This window comes from Prinia subflava, chromosome 2 (assembly GCF_021018805.1).
Source record: "Prinia subflava isolate CZ2003 ecotype Zambia chromosome 2, Cam_Psub_1.2, whole genome shotgun sequence".
Classification (NCBI taxonomy): Eukaryota; Metazoa; Chordata; class Aves; order Passeriformes; family Cisticolidae; genus Prinia; species Prinia subflava.
This window is the reverse complement of record NC_086248.1, coordinates 86,288,324-86,305,469: the sequence shown is the minus strand read 5'-3', so window position 1 is coordinate 86,305,469 and position 17,146 is coordinate 86,288,324. Positions and strand designations below refer to the sequence as shown.

Below are 17,146 nucleotides of genomic sequence, written 5' to 3'. Positions count from 1 at the left end.
CATGGTGAATTATGAGGGGTTTTGGCAAATTGAACCATTACAGTTGAATGGATAAAGCTTTCCCTCACTACCAAGCACTGCTGTCCTGCTGCTAATTTCTCTTTGACATAATGACTAGCTAACAACATGCTTGATTAGGGACCTCCTGGCCCAGCTGTGTAAAAAAGAAAACTAGGGGTAAAGTACTGTGATGAATTAATTAATTCTGCAATAACCCCCCACGTTTTGGAGTAGTTTCTATTTTAGAGTGAAACATGAAGTCATTGAGATTTAGGTGGTAAGAGTCCATAAAAAGCAATTTCAACAACTTACTTCTATTATGCAGTACAAATAGGTGTTACTGTTTCCTTTGGAAAAAAAGGTCTAATCTGTAGGGAAATTACCCTCTTGGAGGTATGTCAATATTTTTACAGCATACACCATTTAAGACTTGCTTATGTATGATGTATAGCATGGACAGTTAATTTTCCTATAAGTCATAATTCATAGGACAAACAATGTGTGGGATATTAATGGAAAGAGATCAACAAGGTTATTTCCTTTTTGTGACTTTCTGCAGAGTTAAATAATAAGTGAAACTCTTAATTCAGCAAATAAGTTAACTGGAACTATTCTGTCATTGCAGAATTGAACACTCAAGCTTCCCTGTGTGTGATACTTGCAGATCCTATGCTTCAGCAAACTAATGTTGCTTAATTTTATGTCTCCTTTCAATTTATGTGCAATGGATGTAAATACCAACACTTTTGAAGAGGCATCTGGCGTTTTTGACAGATCATGACAACAGAATTTAGTAGTTTATATGGGTTTTCCGCCTATTAATTTCAGAACTAGATTCCAGTTTTATGAACTACTTAATAAACTATTTTGATGAAAAGCATATTCAGTGCTTTACCAGCATTTTCTTGCTCTTTTGATTAATGCAGTAATAGAAATGTTTCCTTTTCACTTTCCCAAGTTCCACATAGACATGTTTTGAAGACAAATTAGCTAAAGGTTATTGCTGCATGAGAACTGCAGCTGTTCTGCAGATGCTGAGTGTCCCTGCTTTTCACTGGCCCACAATCATTCTCATTCAGAAATAAAACCTATCAGACTGTGTCACAGCTTTCACTGGTATAGCTTAATTTTGTGGGCTTCTGTTCCAGTATGCTTACAACACACTTTGCCTTGGATGGGGAAAAGAAAAAATAAGTATTTCAACAACTTTTATGTTGCATCAGCTGAAATTAAGACATTGGAATAATCTATAATACCAGATTAGGCTTCCTTCCTATCTGAATACATACATGGTGACTAATGTGGCCAACTCCCCTTTAGAAGGGCTTTGGAACACACTGTTGTCCCCATTTCAGAGATAAGAGAGTGGAAGCAGAAGAGCCAAGGGTTTAATCAAGCCCTCACACCAGCTGGTGACCTATGTGAGGCATGGTTAGAACCAGACAGTGTTTGCATGAGACTCTTGCAACAGAGCTGGTACCGGTTGCATAAACAGATGGTAACCCATGCAGCAGTCTGTTTCCAAAATAATACATTTCAGTTCAGTTGCAATTGATTTAAGCAGATTTAAATGAAACCAAAACAGTCCTATTGTCAATAAAAACACAGTTTATTCAGATGAATTTGCTAGATGCAGAGGGATTGGACAGAAAATGTTGATATTACACAGGAGAAGTAGAAGAGGAAATTGAGTTTAAAATGAAGCTTCCCGCCACCCCCTCCCCCCCAACCTGCCATGCTCTCAGTGTACAAGAATAGTTAATTAGGACAAGTCAAAACACAAGTAATCCAAGCTTGACAGCTTTGCTTACAGAGGCCCAATAAGATTTTCAACTCAGTGAGTGAATTGAAGCATAAAGTAACACACTACATTCTCTCCTATTTAGAGCCATGCATTAAAATATGCTTCAGGTTAAGAAATTTACAGAAAGCTGCTTGTTTAGAACACTCTAATACCTATTCAGTTTCTTAGGCAGTAGGAGGAAAATGTCACAGATTTCTGGTTTCACAAGCACTTTTGTATTTCATCCCCACACTTCAATACAACTTCAAAGGTCTTGTTTCTTTGAAGACATGCTAGAAGATGCTGCCGAAGCATGCTAGTAGCATCACACCCCTCATTTCCTATTTATCAACCTGTCTTAAGGGGAAACGGGTGCTTAAAAAAAAAAAAAAAAAAAAAAAAAAAAAGCAGGTCCGTGTAAAGCAACTTATTTGTCTGACAATTCAGTGAGCTTGCACATGCTAGAATAAAAATCTTGCTTGTCCTAACAACATCAAATAAAAAAACCAAAAGTGATCAGACTTGGGTGGAGCAGAGTACCACTTGTAACAACATTTTTAATCAGGTAGACTTTTGAACTACAGAACTCCTGTTCTGTAGAGAAAAATACACCCTGGTGGCTATTAACTCTTGAGGGCTGTACCTTCACTAAGCCACCTTGTAAAGCCAAACAACCAACCAGGTTTCCAGGGTCAACCAAAAACTTTACATAACCTCAACCACACCAGTCTATCTCCCTATATCATTTCTGTATCAGGCAGCAGGAGGAGGAAGCAAGGCAAGGCATGCTTCCAATGTCACCAGGGACAGGATGCTTTGTATGAATAGCAAGGTGATGGGCTTATCTTAAGGGGTCTAACAAGGACAAAAAACCTGTCATAAAAAGGCTCTCAGCTTTGAGATTTCTGTTATTATGTATTTAGGGCTTAACCTGAAATAAAGTGTTTTTATGTTACTTACTATACATCTCTTCAACACTACATTAACTCAAGACGAATCTTTGAAGAGAACTGGGGAATGAGTAGAGGCTGCTCTGAACAAATGTTTCCAAATACCGAGATGCGGTGGCAGAATTGTGGCAGGCTAGAAAGACGTGATCAGTGAACTGAGATAACAGACTAGGAAACAGTCTGACCCAGACACTCTCAGACCTGTAATGGCTTGGTTTGCCTAGTCCATTTCTCCTGCTGGGTCAGTGAATTAGACTGGCAATACCATCAGTTTGCTGCTAAGAGCTGGCTGTGCATTAGAGTATTTCTTAATGTTGTGTCAGCATATATATAAACCCCCTTTTTTTTTTTTTTTTTTTTTTTTTGCAGGAAACTCTGTAACATTAAAAACCATACACACAACGTATGCACTGGAACACAATTTTCTGCTATTTTAATACTATTTCAGCACTATACTAGTAAGTATACAGAAGGGGCATTCTTAGCAAGGGAGCTTCCAGCCACTAACTGACAGAAATCAGAACAGATACTACTTCAAAAATTCTCCAATAATCTTTTCAGTCCTGTACCACATCTAATTCCTGGTCAAACCCCACTGGTAAACTAGAAATTGCATATATCCTGTAGAAAGGATTTTAAGTGAAAAAGTAAGCTTAGTCAACTGAAAAATCTTTTCGCTTTAAGACTACCAAACCACGCACACTTTCAGATTCACAAAATTTCCTAAACACTTGCAGGTTTCCTCTAAACAGCTAACACAAGGCAAGCTGCAGGCAAAGAGTAATGTACAGCCTTGATGTGTGGCAGATAATCAACAGACTCTGTGCCCCTTCACTTCTCAACTGCCCTGTCCCTGAGGATGTATGAAAGCCAAACCACTTTGTCATCCTCTTGCTACTGTATTAAAGGCAAGAGGGATCAACTGGCAGAAGTACCACAGTTGTTGCCTTCTGTTACTCTTTTCCTTCCTAGCCCGGATTTCCTGCAACTGACATCTGTGAGTGCTCAGCAGCATCTATTACCTTCTCAGAAGCTGAGACAGAGGAAGCACTCCTACATTTCAACGTGGAGAACCCTCAAGCTTAAAAGTTGTGCACATAGTGATGCTAAGGGAGTCAACAAAATCACAGAAAAGCTGCAGTCACCTCAAGTGAGACCGTTTTCCTAAGATGCACAGAATTCAGCTGAAAGCACCCAGTCAATGTCTAGTGTGAAACTATTTGATGACAGTGTTTCTCCTCTGGTAGACAAGAAGCAGTCAGCTGGGAGGACATCTGTCCAAACAACCGAATGTCTAACTGTAGCAGAGATGAACAAGCATTGTTAAAACATGCAAATGAAGCCAAGGCACTCTCAAGGTGTCTATATGCTCAAGTTTGACCTATATTTTACTTTGCTCTCTCTCCCTTCCCTTGCCTTCCACCTGAAAAGCCATAAAAAAAGTTGCAAGAGGGCAAGTCATATTTTAAAAAGGCAATTGATAGTGACACAGGTGAAAAATTTTCAGAGTGCACTGATAAAAATAAGAAAGAGTGAAGCATAAACTCCAGTGCCCTTCAAAAACCCTTGTGCCAACAAGGCAAATGCTGATTGCCCTCTGGTCATTCTCGCAGTCACAGTCACATACACACCACTTAGACATGCCTGAAGCCTTAACTGGCAAGTTATCACAGATCAACTATTTAACTTGATTTTAACATATTTGCATTACAGTCTGCAGCTGGTTAACAGCAACTGTAAGAGCTGAGCATGTGGTAGGTTGCGGGTTCCAGCCCAACTAATGCAAGAGAGGCTAAGGGAGAAAGAAGTCAGTATCACAGTGAGCTTGATTAGATCCCTTCTCTTTGTTCAGCTGCTTGGCCCCAAACACCTCTCCTGTTTCTTTGGTGCCTGGAGGAGACTCATCAACCTCACTTCCATTACAGGCCAGAACTAACCTACTTAAAACCCGCTGTTTCTCTAGAGAGGGGCCAAACATGATTCTTGAGCAACTTTCCTCCAAAGCTTTTTTACTCCTTTTGGCTGGGAGTAGCAAAGAGGACCGGCAATAAGAGCATTTGGAGGTCACACAGAGAAGTCATCACTGATAATTTGGTGTTTTAGCCAGGCCATAAAAAATGCTGTATCACATCTGACAATGCTTTCTACCTCGGGACCTTCACAACCCTTTGCAGAATTATTTTCAAGTTCCATCTGCTATTACTCACTCGCTGCCATTATCTGACAATCTTATTACTTAATTTACAGTCCAAATGAATGTTAACTATTGTTAGGAAGCATCAGAATTCAGAGACTTGTGATAGGTCCAACTTGGGACATTTTTGCACCTCTTGCAACCTCAAAGAGACACACAGGTCTGGGTTTTGTTTTTCAGCAGTTGGAAACTGCTTACACAGTATGTGCAAGATGCCGACACAACAAAGTCATTTTAGTATTTGCCAGTTTGCTCAGTCACAAACTGTGTCTTCTGTGTGTAATGACCCATTCATTAAGGCAGAAATATAGTCCTAAAGACTGGCTGATCTGTAGCAATTGATCCCACAACAGAGATTTTAAAAAACAGTCCATCGTAAGAAACACTACAGAAACGCATATAGTTAGAAAAAGAAACACAACCTATTATTTGTTTCCTACTTCCTTTTTATCACTCACATTTCTTTCTCTTGAGAAAATCAGTGTATAAGGTTTGATTTTAAAACATTTCAGAAGCTATTTTGCACCCAAGTGTCTTTGATCCACTCGAGTTCACACAACACAATGCAGGGAAAAAAAAAAAAAAAAGAAAGTAACTTCCTTACTGATTTGACTGTAAATAGAGCTACTAAGGCAATAAATGCCTAGGAACAATCTCTCCTGCCTACAATTCAAGTGTTGGTAAGTACGTAACTGAGTAAAATCTAAAAACTCCAACATAAAGACGGGATAATGTAAGATGGGAGGACACAGAACACAAACAGCCAGCCTGAAGTTCCCTGCTAAAGAACCTGGTGTTTTAAAGAAAAGATCTAGCAATCAGCAGTGCTGATGAGGGACCTGACAGAACCAAGACAGAAAATAAAGGAAGACAAAACTCCTTCAAGCCCAAGGCATCCCCTCAGCAGACAGAGCTAGCAAAAATGCAGAGTACATATTGCATGCTTATTTTAAAAGTTCAATCTGCCTCAAAGTGTGGCTCTCTCCCGAGGATGTCTGTAGCCCCACAGGTGCTTCAGGTGTGACCACAAGTGGGATTTTAATTTAACTGAAGGGTTCAATTCTTACATTTGTCCTCGTACTACATTCTGTTGCATACTGCAGATCAGACTCAGTTTGTGATCTGAGCTCAGTGTGAACTAAACAAAGCCTAAAGACAGACTATTACTCCAAGGTACTCCAGGAAGAAATTTAACTACACTTTCACATGTATTCAATGCACAGAATCAAACAAGGGCCAGGACAAAATAAAACCTCTGCAAATCACAGGCACTGTGATCACCAGATCCACAGCACCAAAGTACAAAAGCATTCTCCTTTGCTCCCCAGCTGACCAGATTATTTATTGTCATTTGTAATCCAGCTTGTTTCTGGGTTGTATATTACTATGTTGACATCTACTTGCACTGCCAGCAAGGAATACAACGGTTCTGAAAGTCAACTGCATTCAGAGAAAAGCAAAACAATTCATTGTGTTTAATTAGTATTAATAGCAAAACCAACAACTTGTTTTTAAAAAGGAAATCTGTACAAAGTCACTAGTACACTGTATCTTCACTGGCTACAGAAGGTATCTTGCAAAAACCATATAAACAGTATGAACCAAAGCACAGAACAAGCTGTTGATAACTTGCAAAACTACTTGCATGCCATGGTCTCTAGGGCAGAGCTTGCCAAAAACACACCTAGTAGCAGAAGGTAAAATGTAAGGTAACACAAACATTTAGTTCTAAGGTAACAGAATGAGTGCATACTAGGAACACTCAAGGATTAAGTTCATAGCAGGAAAAATTATAGCTTCTGATCGATTGCTATTGCTCCATCAGCAGAGTTGCAGTGTATGCACTATCAGCTTTGTTTAACTATGGTCCAAGAAAGTTCAAACAATTTAATGGTTAAACAGGGGAAAAAAAAAAAAGAAAACACAACAGAAAAGCATGCCTGCTTACATTTGGTTTTATGTACAGAAACACACAGAGAAAAGCTGTGGGGCAATGCAGCTGGACATCAGGAAGAATTTCTTTGCAGAAAGGGTTGTCAAGCATTGGAATGGACTACCCAGGAAGGTGGTGGAGTCACCATCCCTGGAGGCGTTCAAGAAACAACTGAACGTGGCACTCAGTGCCAGGGTCCACTTGATGAGTTGGTGTTTGGTCAAAGGTTGGACTCTATGATCTCACAGGCCTTTTCCAACCTAAATGATTCTGTGCTGCCTGTCCTCAATTCTTTTTTAATGTTGTAGTGGCAATATCCATAACTCACAGTCTGAGGCATCTTAGTCAGCTGTGGAAAGTGGTCCTACATTTTCAGCTCAATTTATACCTGCTGAATTTAGAGGATGCATAATTAAAGATATAAAAAAATAAAAATCTAGGAATACCTATTTCACAAGTATAAGCCTTAATTTACACTGTCAAGTTTTTATATGAAAGATATTAGAAGTAGTTAACAACTTTGTTTCATTGGCAGTCACTTGTCCTTGTCTGAAAGATGCCCATCTTTACTTTGTTCGGCCTCTGAAAAAGGCTTAGCCTTGAAAGAGACAAATCAACTGGCATTCCAGGTAATTCAGTCCCCTATTTATCCACCCCACCTCCAATATCTTCAATGGAAGAGATCAGGAAGGTAAAGAGCAAACAAACAAACCCAAGTAAGTCTCGAATCTCATTTATGCATCTCCTGAAGAGCCCTAAAAAGGGAAAATATTATGAAAAAGATGCCCTTATTAACACTGAAAACAAAATCACTCTACAAAGCCTAAGCAAAAGCCATCATCTCTGTTAAATGACAAACAAAGTCTTGAAAACCTAATTCAAGTTTTTAAGAAAACTAATTTGCAGACTCTCTCAAAAGTATTGCACACAGATTTAAATCTTGAGCGGCTTGAAAGTAAAACAACATGGGAAACAATATTCAGAATTGGAGAATATTCTTAAATGTTGACAATTTAACATAAATTCCAAGAATATTCAAATCTAGAAGCAAGCTTCACCATCTTCAAACACAAGTCAAAATCCTGGAAATGCACCTGTAGCTACTTGTAAAAAGTGAAGACACCTTAAAAAACAGGGGAAAAATTACTATTAATCCACTTAACTGGCACTTCCTTTAGCACAAAGGATACATGGCACATACATATGTGCCATGTATATTCCTGCAGCTATCCTTAAAAGCCTTCTAAAGTGCTTGTTCACAGCACTGGTCTTTAAGTCTAAACATTTAGGTTTCTGAAGTTATATCTCAGGCCTGTTTACAGTCTTGTATGCTTTTCAAATGAAGACGTCAACTATTTGTTCTCATACTCAGTATGTTTGTCTGCTGCTCCTAAACACAGCCAACAGGTTTCTCTTTTCATTTTATTGCTGTTTTGAAAGTAACCATTTTCACTCATCTGCAAATGATTCCCTCTCTTTTCACTAGCCCTGATGTTTATCAATGGGAGGCACAGAATTTTTCAATGACTCTGGTGGGCAAGTAAAAGATTTCCCGGTAAATAAGACGCGGCCCAGGGCAGGCAAACCTTTGCTCGTGTGAATAGACACGAGGGTCAAGAGGGCACCTCCTTGCATGAATAGCTCCTTTATCATTAAGCTGATGTTTCACAACCACGAGGGAGCAATAAAGAGTAAAAGTAAGGAACTGGAAAAGAGGGAAATGACTGAATCACCTTATATTTGGTTCAGTCTTCCAAACCCCCTTCTTCAGCAGGGTAGATAGAGGGTGTCATCACTGGATCCCTGGTTTGCTGCCCTTCCTAAAGAGTTAGGGCCACTGAAACAAGTGGCAATGAGAAGCCATAGACTTGTATCAACAGACAAAGCTGTTACACTACTTTTAAGATTCCACAATGATGATAAATATGGTATAGTGACATTAATACTAACAATGTTAATTCCTGCATATATTCCAAAGAGTTATGAGACATTTCTCTTCCAAAGTAATTCTACATAGAGATGGGAGATTACACAGTTCCTTGTGTCAATACACAGTTGTGGTTAAGGGTGTTTGGAGGCTTGAATATGTGGTTTCTCAGCCACATTTACATTTGAGCATTCAGCTTTACCCAGAAGAACATGGACAGGCAGAAACCAGCCTATACACTGCCCAGGGTGAGTCACCTTTAAAATGAGGGTCCACGTAGCATTATTCCAAGAAGTGTTTAAGTACTTTCTTCACCTCTTACAGTTATGATAATAACTGTATGGTACTTGCAACAATCAAAAGCAAGTGGATTATTCACGTGAGAGACTCTTAAAAGTTGCTTTTAAGCAAGTTTATTTTTAGGCATTTCTCAGGATGGAGGAAAAAGGCTTTCTTTTTAGCATATCCTACAATACTCAGCTCGTAAATTTCCGCAAGTATGTTAAACAGATTTCAATAAACATTTATTGCGGTGTATTTCTACTGTAATGCATTGTGAAATTTCTACTACTTTAAAATAAACTTTAGACAGTACTTAACCAAGCACAGCCCACTTAATAACCAGTTGAACTGTTGGTACAGGGATACTGGTCTGTACGTGAGCTGAGAATCTGTGCTGATAACCTAGTTGTCTTTTCAAGCTTTTTCAAGCTACAGATCTAGCTTTGTAGTCATTCCACACAGTTTCCATTGCACGTACAGCTAGCATTAGGCTCAAAGGAACACATTAGCTAACCTGGGTGGGGAACAAGGGCAGCAGAGAGACCGGTCTCTGAATAAGTCAGTCCTTGTCACCTTTCAGGCTGCTTCTGGAAACAAAATTGGTATTGTTAGTTCAACTTGAACATTTTCTGGCATCCTTTCATTTTACCAACACCCATTTAAAATCCTACAGTTGGTGATATTTGCTGAAGAACTTTATCCAGTATGTTTTGAATGGGGGTCTTAAATAGAACATCAGAGAAGTAAAGCAAAGCTCAGCGCGGCTCTGTAAAGTCACATGACTATCAATGGGGACCAAAACCAGAGTGAAAGAAAAGGCTTCAAGATAAAAACATCTTTTTTAAAAAGAGACAACAGCAGAGAAATGAGTTAAGCCACGCAAAATCCCAAGAACACGTTTAGGGAGTCCATGGAAGAAGCTAGAGGAAGAGGCTCAGAGGAACAAGACAAAAGTGGGGATGAGGATTGGTGGGGAGGTGTTAAAAGCCCATTTTTCAAATCAATAACATTCTGGATTTATTACAAGAAAATAAATTTGGAAGTTTACCAAGAGAAGAGGATGATCAAGATTTGTGAAAGAGATGCTAAGCAATGCTTTAAAGGTTTGGCAGAACCCAACAGAAGCAGCACTGAGTGGCTGAGAAAGGACAACTACAAAGAGTATTTCTAATATACTTTACAGCTTACTCAGGACAGAATCCTGATGTCCTTACATGATCTCCCCCATCACAGTTAGCTTCAACTAGGTTAGATTTCACCCTGCCATTGTTCTCTGTCAGATGTGACACACTCCCCTCTTTCCCATCACTTCTTACATAGAAGAATATGAACAAGCACAAAACTACAAGTCTGAAAGAAAGTGGCAGTAAAGTTTGCAGTTACCAATGAAAGTGAAAGAAAGGCATTTACATTTGAGCTAACCTGGGCTTAAGATGACAACAGAATATCTATGTGGGATCATCAGACCAGCAAGACTGAACATGGAAAGTCGGATATGACTGGAAGAAGTGCAGAGGGAAACCTCAAACCATGTATGGGACTATCACCAGGGGCTAATGCATTGAAGAGGGAAAGCCCTCCACGGTTTTTTTCAGTCATCTTGTATTTTAAGAAAAAAAACCCCAAAACTAAAAAAGCCCCAACTTCCTGCCGCTTCAGGATTTATTGTGATATGCATCATGGGAGAAAACGAACATAAAACCACCTGATTCCCTCATACCAACATAATTTTCATCCCACATTGAGGCAGAATGGAGACTCTGCATTATGTCTGCAGCAAATTAAGCATGCCAAGCACTTCCCAATCCAAACAATGTTTTTTTTCTTGAGGACATTAAAACAGGTTTGGGATATAATCTTGAATAAGATTTCATTAGACTCCAGAACAGCAAAAACATACAACACACAGCATGTCTTTCATTTTCCAACATCTCTTTATAGTTTCAAGCCTGCATCCACCTGTTCCACTAAACACCACAAAGACACTTAAAAAAGCACTAAGATTGTAACAATAAGGACACTGCCACCAGAAAGCTCTGCTATCTGAAGCACACAGAAGGAAGCCACCAACTGAAGAAAGGGAACTTAAACCATAAACTTTTAGGATAAAGAACCTATACTCTTCTAAGCTTGCACAGTATCGATTACACCAAGAAAACTGAGCCACTTTGCCATTCTTCTGTATTTGAGCACTTTAATAGACTTCTAGTGACTTTGAAAATAAAGTAAGTTTTAAAATATCCAAAACATAATGAACAGAGAATCTACTCGCTATAAACATTTCTGAAATAAAAGTCCCAAATGGTTCATTCTCACCACTGGAGCCCCACATATCTGGGCAGCCTGTGTTTCGTAGTTCACTATTGCTTACCACGACATTTTAACGGATTCTACATCCACAAGGCACTAAGTTTATGTTGCTCTCGGATTTAATACAAGCTATCGATTACTTCTAATAATAATTAGTTTTGAAGAGGCATTCTGCCAGATGAGCGAGACAGGACGATTATCAATTCCTTATGGCTTGGAAAAAAGTCAGTGTCCTGGAGTATAAGAGCGCAAGAGTTGGGAGCATCCCTCCGTGCAAGCCGTGCACCCTTTCCCCCAGTTACCCCGACTGACCTCCGGGACCCCCGTGCACCTCTCCAGCATTTACTAAGGGAAGGAATAAAAAGAGAGAAAGGGAAGAAAATCAGACCAAACACAAGAGGATCGAGACACCTGGCTTCACCTCCCCTTCCTCTTAACACACCATCCTTTGAGGCAGGGCGCTCGAACAAGAGCCGCATTCACGGGCGCAGGGTTGAGCAGCGGGCGGGAGCGCGCTCCGGGCGGCACCTCCGCGCCGGCCAGCCAACGCTGGAATCAACCCCCAGCTCCCGCAGCACCCACAGGGAACGAGACGGCAACGCGGACCCATTTAAAGGCTCTGTCATTAAGTAGTTAGGAACGATTAAGAGGTTTCCCTACGCTCCCGCTCGAGGGACGGCTTTTCGGCACCGGGCTTTGTGAAGGCACAGACACGCTCGGGCTGTGCCGGGTCCCGGCTGGTTCCTCAGCCCGCCCGCCCACGGGCGCGGGGTTTTCGGCTCCGGGGCGCCCGGCAGCACCTGCTGCTGCTGCTGCTGCTGCTGCTGCTGCCGGCACCCCCGGCCCCAGCCCCGGCCCCCGCCCCGGCGGCGCCCACTGTACCTGCAGGATCCTGTCCAGCCCCTCTTGGCCCAGGCAAGGGAACTGCTTGAGCAGCTCCGTCTTCTGCCGCTTATAGTTGTCGGTAGCCGAGCGCCAGTGGGGCTCCTCCAGCACCTCGAAGATCGCCGCCCCGATGGACAGGTAGAAGATGATGGCCGAGGTCAGCAATGGGCCCCTGTCCACCATGGTGCCGGCGGCAGGCGAGGAGCGCGGCGGGCGGGCGGGCGAGCCGGGCCGGGTGCCCCGCGCTGCGGCCGTGGGTGCCCAAAGCGCCCTGTCCTTCCCCTGACACCCCTGCCTACCCCGGCCGTCCGCCGTGCCGCCTCTCCCGGCTTCTGCCGCGTTCCCTTGGAGTCTTCCACACTCCCCTTCCACACTCCCCTCCCACTCTCTCCTCCTCCCTCCTCCGCACCGCTCCACTCCCCGCGGGCTGTCTCCTTCCCCCAGTTCTCTCCCCTCCCTCCAAAGCAGCGATTTGAATCTGGTGCTCTCCCGCTTCCTCTCTTCCCCCCCGCCCGCGCATGCGGCGCTGCCGCCGGGGAGAGGCCGGCGGGGCGCGCCGGGACCCGGCCCGGGCCCGGCCGGGGACGGGCGGTCCCCGGGGGCGGGAGGGCGGCCGGGGGTCCGGCCGTGGGCATCGCCCGCCCCCGAGGGGCCGCCCGGGGGAAGGGGAGCGGGGCCGCGACCTCCGTTCTTGCCGCCCTGCTTGCCGGGGGCCGGTGCGGGGCCGGGAGGGCAGCCCGGCCCCGGCCGCTGCCCCCTGAGCGCGGCTGGTCCCTGCGCCCGCAGCCGCCCGTGCCTTCCTCTCCGTGTTTTCCCCTAAGTCGGGGTAGAGTCGGTCAATTTTATTTTACTTGTGGTCTTTTACTTTGTTTTACTTTTGCTCATGCCGGCAGGTTCAGCGGAATTCCTCGTTTTCGAGGCCGGGAGGTCTATGGCTCTCCTGGATGCGTGGAAGCTTGGGGGGAAGGTGAGCAGGAGCTCTGAGGAGAAAAGAAGGTGTCGGTCCGCAGAATTCACCCCTTCCCTGAGACGTCCACACGTGGGCATTACAGATCATTAGGAGCAGAAACTGCATCTCCCATTTCTTTCATGCCTTTGGTGCCTTCAATAAATATCGCTGTGTATTGCTGTTCGTGGGTTTGGGAGGAAGAGAGAGACACCGGCTAGTGATTTTCCATAAGATGCTCCAAACATCTTCCAGGCTGAAGCCCTCCTGAACTCACTCTGTTTGTGAAGCTTTCCCCAGGAGCCGCTTACAGCTGTGCACAAGCCCTCGCCCCTCCGTGTTTGGATGGGGTGGAAATGGGGTTACATGGGTCAGGGAGAGATATATTGATGTGTTAATCACACTGGCAAAGTGCTTCTGGTGTGGACAAGGTTCATCTTACAAACATTATTTTTGTTGGGGGTGTCTTCTTGTCTTCTCCAGCCCCCACAACAGGAAGTAAACACTCAAGAAGTAGAGCAGTTCATATCAACTGCATCAACACTTAAGAGTTTTGGGGTTATAGGTACTCAGTTGGAGTACACAAACTAAAAGGCTAAGATAAGCCTGTGCAGACATAATTGAAATGGGAAGAGGAGGAATGAAGGAGAATGGGAAAGACAAAGGAGAGAGGTAGAAAATGAGAAGTGTGCAAGAGAGTATGAGAAAACAAAAAGGAACATGCATTGGTTAGAAGGTATATGGAGATACCTGTATAAAACTTTGAATCATGCCCAATGGATGCTCGTTTGAGATTGCCCCCAGGAAATCACATGGCCCTTAAGCAGTCCTTCCTACTAATGTATATAGTGCTCAATAAAAATACATCTGCAAGAGGTTCCTAGCAGCTTAAAAGCAAGACTGGAGAAACCACAAAATCCACAAGCACATGAAGTGATCAGTCCTTGCATGGGATTTCCCAGTCATTTAAAGGAAACATTCAAAAGAAAAAAGGATTTTCAAACTGCAGTAGTTAAATATATATATATATATACTGGAGGAAATAGCAAGAAAAAAGCATCATAATAAACATTTTTAAAGTGTCATAAAGAAACTATACTAATCTTTTTCATTAAGGCAAAAATGGGGAATGCTTCACAAAGTTTAAAAGCTGCAATTTCCTTTTAATTAAAAGGAAAAGAATTTCATGATGCACAACTACCACATGAAAATTATTCCCAGGTGTTATCACTTGGCCCAAGACCTTTGCAAAAATTGAAAAGCCATTGGCCAAATAATTTAATAATGTGAGCCTCTGTCATTGTCTCACTCGCTGATTTAAAAGTAAAGTTAAAAATTTTATATAAGTACCCATGGCAAGTGACTGAAAGTATTGAAGAACTTTCAGTAGGCAAATTATTATATAATTTTCCTTTTGGTGCTCTTGCACCTTCTTCTGAGTCACCTGCAAGTGGTTAGGTTATTCCGACAGCAGCAGCAGTAGCCTGACACGTTACAGCAATGCTGCACTTGTGTGTTCCTGACCCTGAACATCTGCGCTTTGTAACTGGAAGGTATTTGATTAAATTTTGAAACTGTACTCTCCTCCATCTGGGTTTAAGTCTCTAAAGGCCCATTTATACGCTGAAACAGTATTTTAAAGGCGAAAGGAATGACACCAATGACCCTCAACCCACTGCAGTTACAGAGCACAAAATGAGCAAAAACTTTTAGGCATTTTACAGAAAGTTTGTTTGTGATTTTGATTCAACATTTCTACTTTCCACTCTAAACTCCCAATCACTGATTGCATAATTAGTACTCTCTTGACTGAGTCAGTCGGTTTTAAAAACAAACCTGTAAATCACATACCATTTTTCCCTGTGTTGAAATGCTATTGCACTTGTTAGACTGTCTCCTTGTGTTTCTCTGGGTTTAAAAGAGGTGACCCTGGTAAGGAGCAACATCCAGAAGAATAGTTTATTCCCCAAGGAACTGTAACCAACTATTCCTGCAACTAGAGGTGATCCACTGAGTATCAGCAAACTTCAAGCACTTAGATATTTCACTTTGATTCCATTGTCTTTTGCAGAACAAGTTACAGGGTATACTTTCATGCTGCTGTCCTAGTAGTGTGGCAAGAAGGAATGTTTTGTGTAGCTGGCCTCTCTTTGCACCTCCTGATCTAATATGCTTCTCCTGACCTCAGAAAAGATCCCATATCCTTTTATTCATGGCCCTTTTCTCCTCTTTGTTAAACAGTACCCCTATTGTCAACCCACAGCACCTGCCACATAGGCCCCAAAGCTTTTCATGCTAGCTAAGTTAATCAAAAGGCTGGGGTTATTCACTCACAGGCCTTTAAATCTCATTAAAAATCAAGGGACAAACAGCAGAAAGCACTGTGGTGAGCAATATCACAAGTATCAATCATTTGTGTTATTTGCATAGGACGCTATTTCAGGCTGTCCAGTCCAAAAGGAAATCTCTTTCATCCAAGCTGTATGTCTAAGACACATTTGCTGTACAGATGTTTCCTAGGACAGCCTGGAATGAATGAATAAATGTCAGAAAATGTTTAGATGGAGCAAGTAAAACACATTATTTGGGCAAAAGAAGCCTGTTATATAGTGGCAAAGACTGCGTGTTATACCGAATATGAACTCTCTTCAAGCCTCTGCCATTTTTCACTTAGAAGTCTGTGTTTGGCTGGTTGATGACTGTTCCCAATGCCTGTCAACTCTGCATCTTTCATTTTTCTTAACTGCTGAGATTTAGACACCTCCAACATTGCCTTCAAGTGTTATGCATGCAGCCATATTTAAGCTGAGCGGTGCACTGTCATGACTATCGTGAGCAGTTTTGCTTCTTTGATTCAGTCCAGTGCACACAGAGGGGGTGAGGATGGTCTGCAGATGATGCAGAATTTTATGTGAGGCGTTTGTGGAAAGTTCAAAAATTCTCCCTGGGATTGTTCATACCTTTTGGCTTAAGTATCTGGAAAAGCACATTTTATGCTCTGAATGTACAGTAACACATAGTTAAGCATAATAAAAATAATAAAAATAATAAAAACCTTTACCAAAACAACCTGCATACCACTGCAACAGACTTCTTCACCCATGGACAGATAATGAGTGAACAAACACCACATGACAGATGTTAGTCATGCTGCTTAATGAATAACTGGTGATGAGTACAATACCTGTGTGGAATGGCTGTAATATGTTCAAGGAAAAATATGCATTTGGATCATCTGTTTTTCTCTGAGGTACCTGCAGTGCTTGAGAGAAATGTCTTCATCAGGAAGAAGCCTAAGTATTTCAACATTTTTCTGCATCTGTTTCCTTGACTGCTTTGTTCCTTGGCCATCCGTAGCAGTCACTGGATGATGAAATATTTTTCCTTCAAAATATTTTAAAAAGAAATACTCTGGCCTTCTCTTTCTGTTCCACCATGACCTCACTGGTAGTGCCAGAAGCTTTATGGCAGTCCTTCATGCTGACATTCATGTCAGTGATCTAAGCATTTCAGAATACAGCTCTACAAAAAAAGACCGACTCGTACAATGTCAGTCCTGGACTGGCGTTTACCACCATGATACCCAGAGGACATTACTCTTCTAGATAATATGCTCAAGGATAGCTGAGCACCATGGTAACAGAGTCAGTGAATATGCAACAATCTGTTATTTTGTTACATAAAACATCACTGTCAAGTCTTACTTTTGTGTCATTAGGAAGGAATTAAATTTTATTTGTGTGTAGTAATATGGATGAATGTTTGCACATCGTCCTGAGACTTGTTCCCCACGCCAGTTTAATTTTTATCAATCTGGTGTCATGCAGTGCATACCTTCCCCAGTGTTACTGCCTGAATGTGACAGTGCTGGATTACAGGGGGAATTCAAGGAGCTGTGAGCTGAGCCTCCCCCGTCTGTCTCCCAGCTGGGTTGCA

General features: G+C 42.2%; 1 protein-coding gene and 2 long non-coding RNA genes across 3 annotated transcripts in view; 1 reads left to right on the top strand and 2 right to left on the bottom strand.

Annotated features, from left to right (window-relative positions):
* Window positions 1-13,087, bottom strand: part of KCNK5 (potassium two pore domain channel subfamily K member 5) — a 33,523-nt gene extending 20,436 nt beyond the window's left edge. The window contains exon 1 of the mRNA XM_063390862.1: window positions 12,262-13,087. Within this exon, the coding sequence (XP_063246932.1) occupies window positions 12,262-12,447 (186 nt within the window). The 5' untranslated portion in view covers window positions 12,448-13,087. The remainder of the gene's footprint in view (window positions 1-12,261) is intronic.
* Window positions 750-12,253, bottom strand: LOC134547196 (uncharacterized). The gene is made up of 3 exons (XR_010079414.1): window positions 11,822-12,253; window positions 9,584-9,656; window positions 750-7,615 (listed from the first exon to the last, which is right to left on the bottom strand). It is a non-coding gene; the product is annotated as an uncharacterized LOC134547196 (long non-coding RNA).
* LOC134547195 (uncharacterized) lies at window positions 12,284-16,955 on the top strand. Its single transcript, XR_010079413.1, has 2 exons — window positions 12,284-12,421; window positions 13,158-16,955. It is a non-coding gene; the product is annotated as an uncharacterized LOC134547195 (long non-coding RNA).
* The last annotated feature ends 191 nt before the right edge of the window (window positions 16,956-17,146 follow it).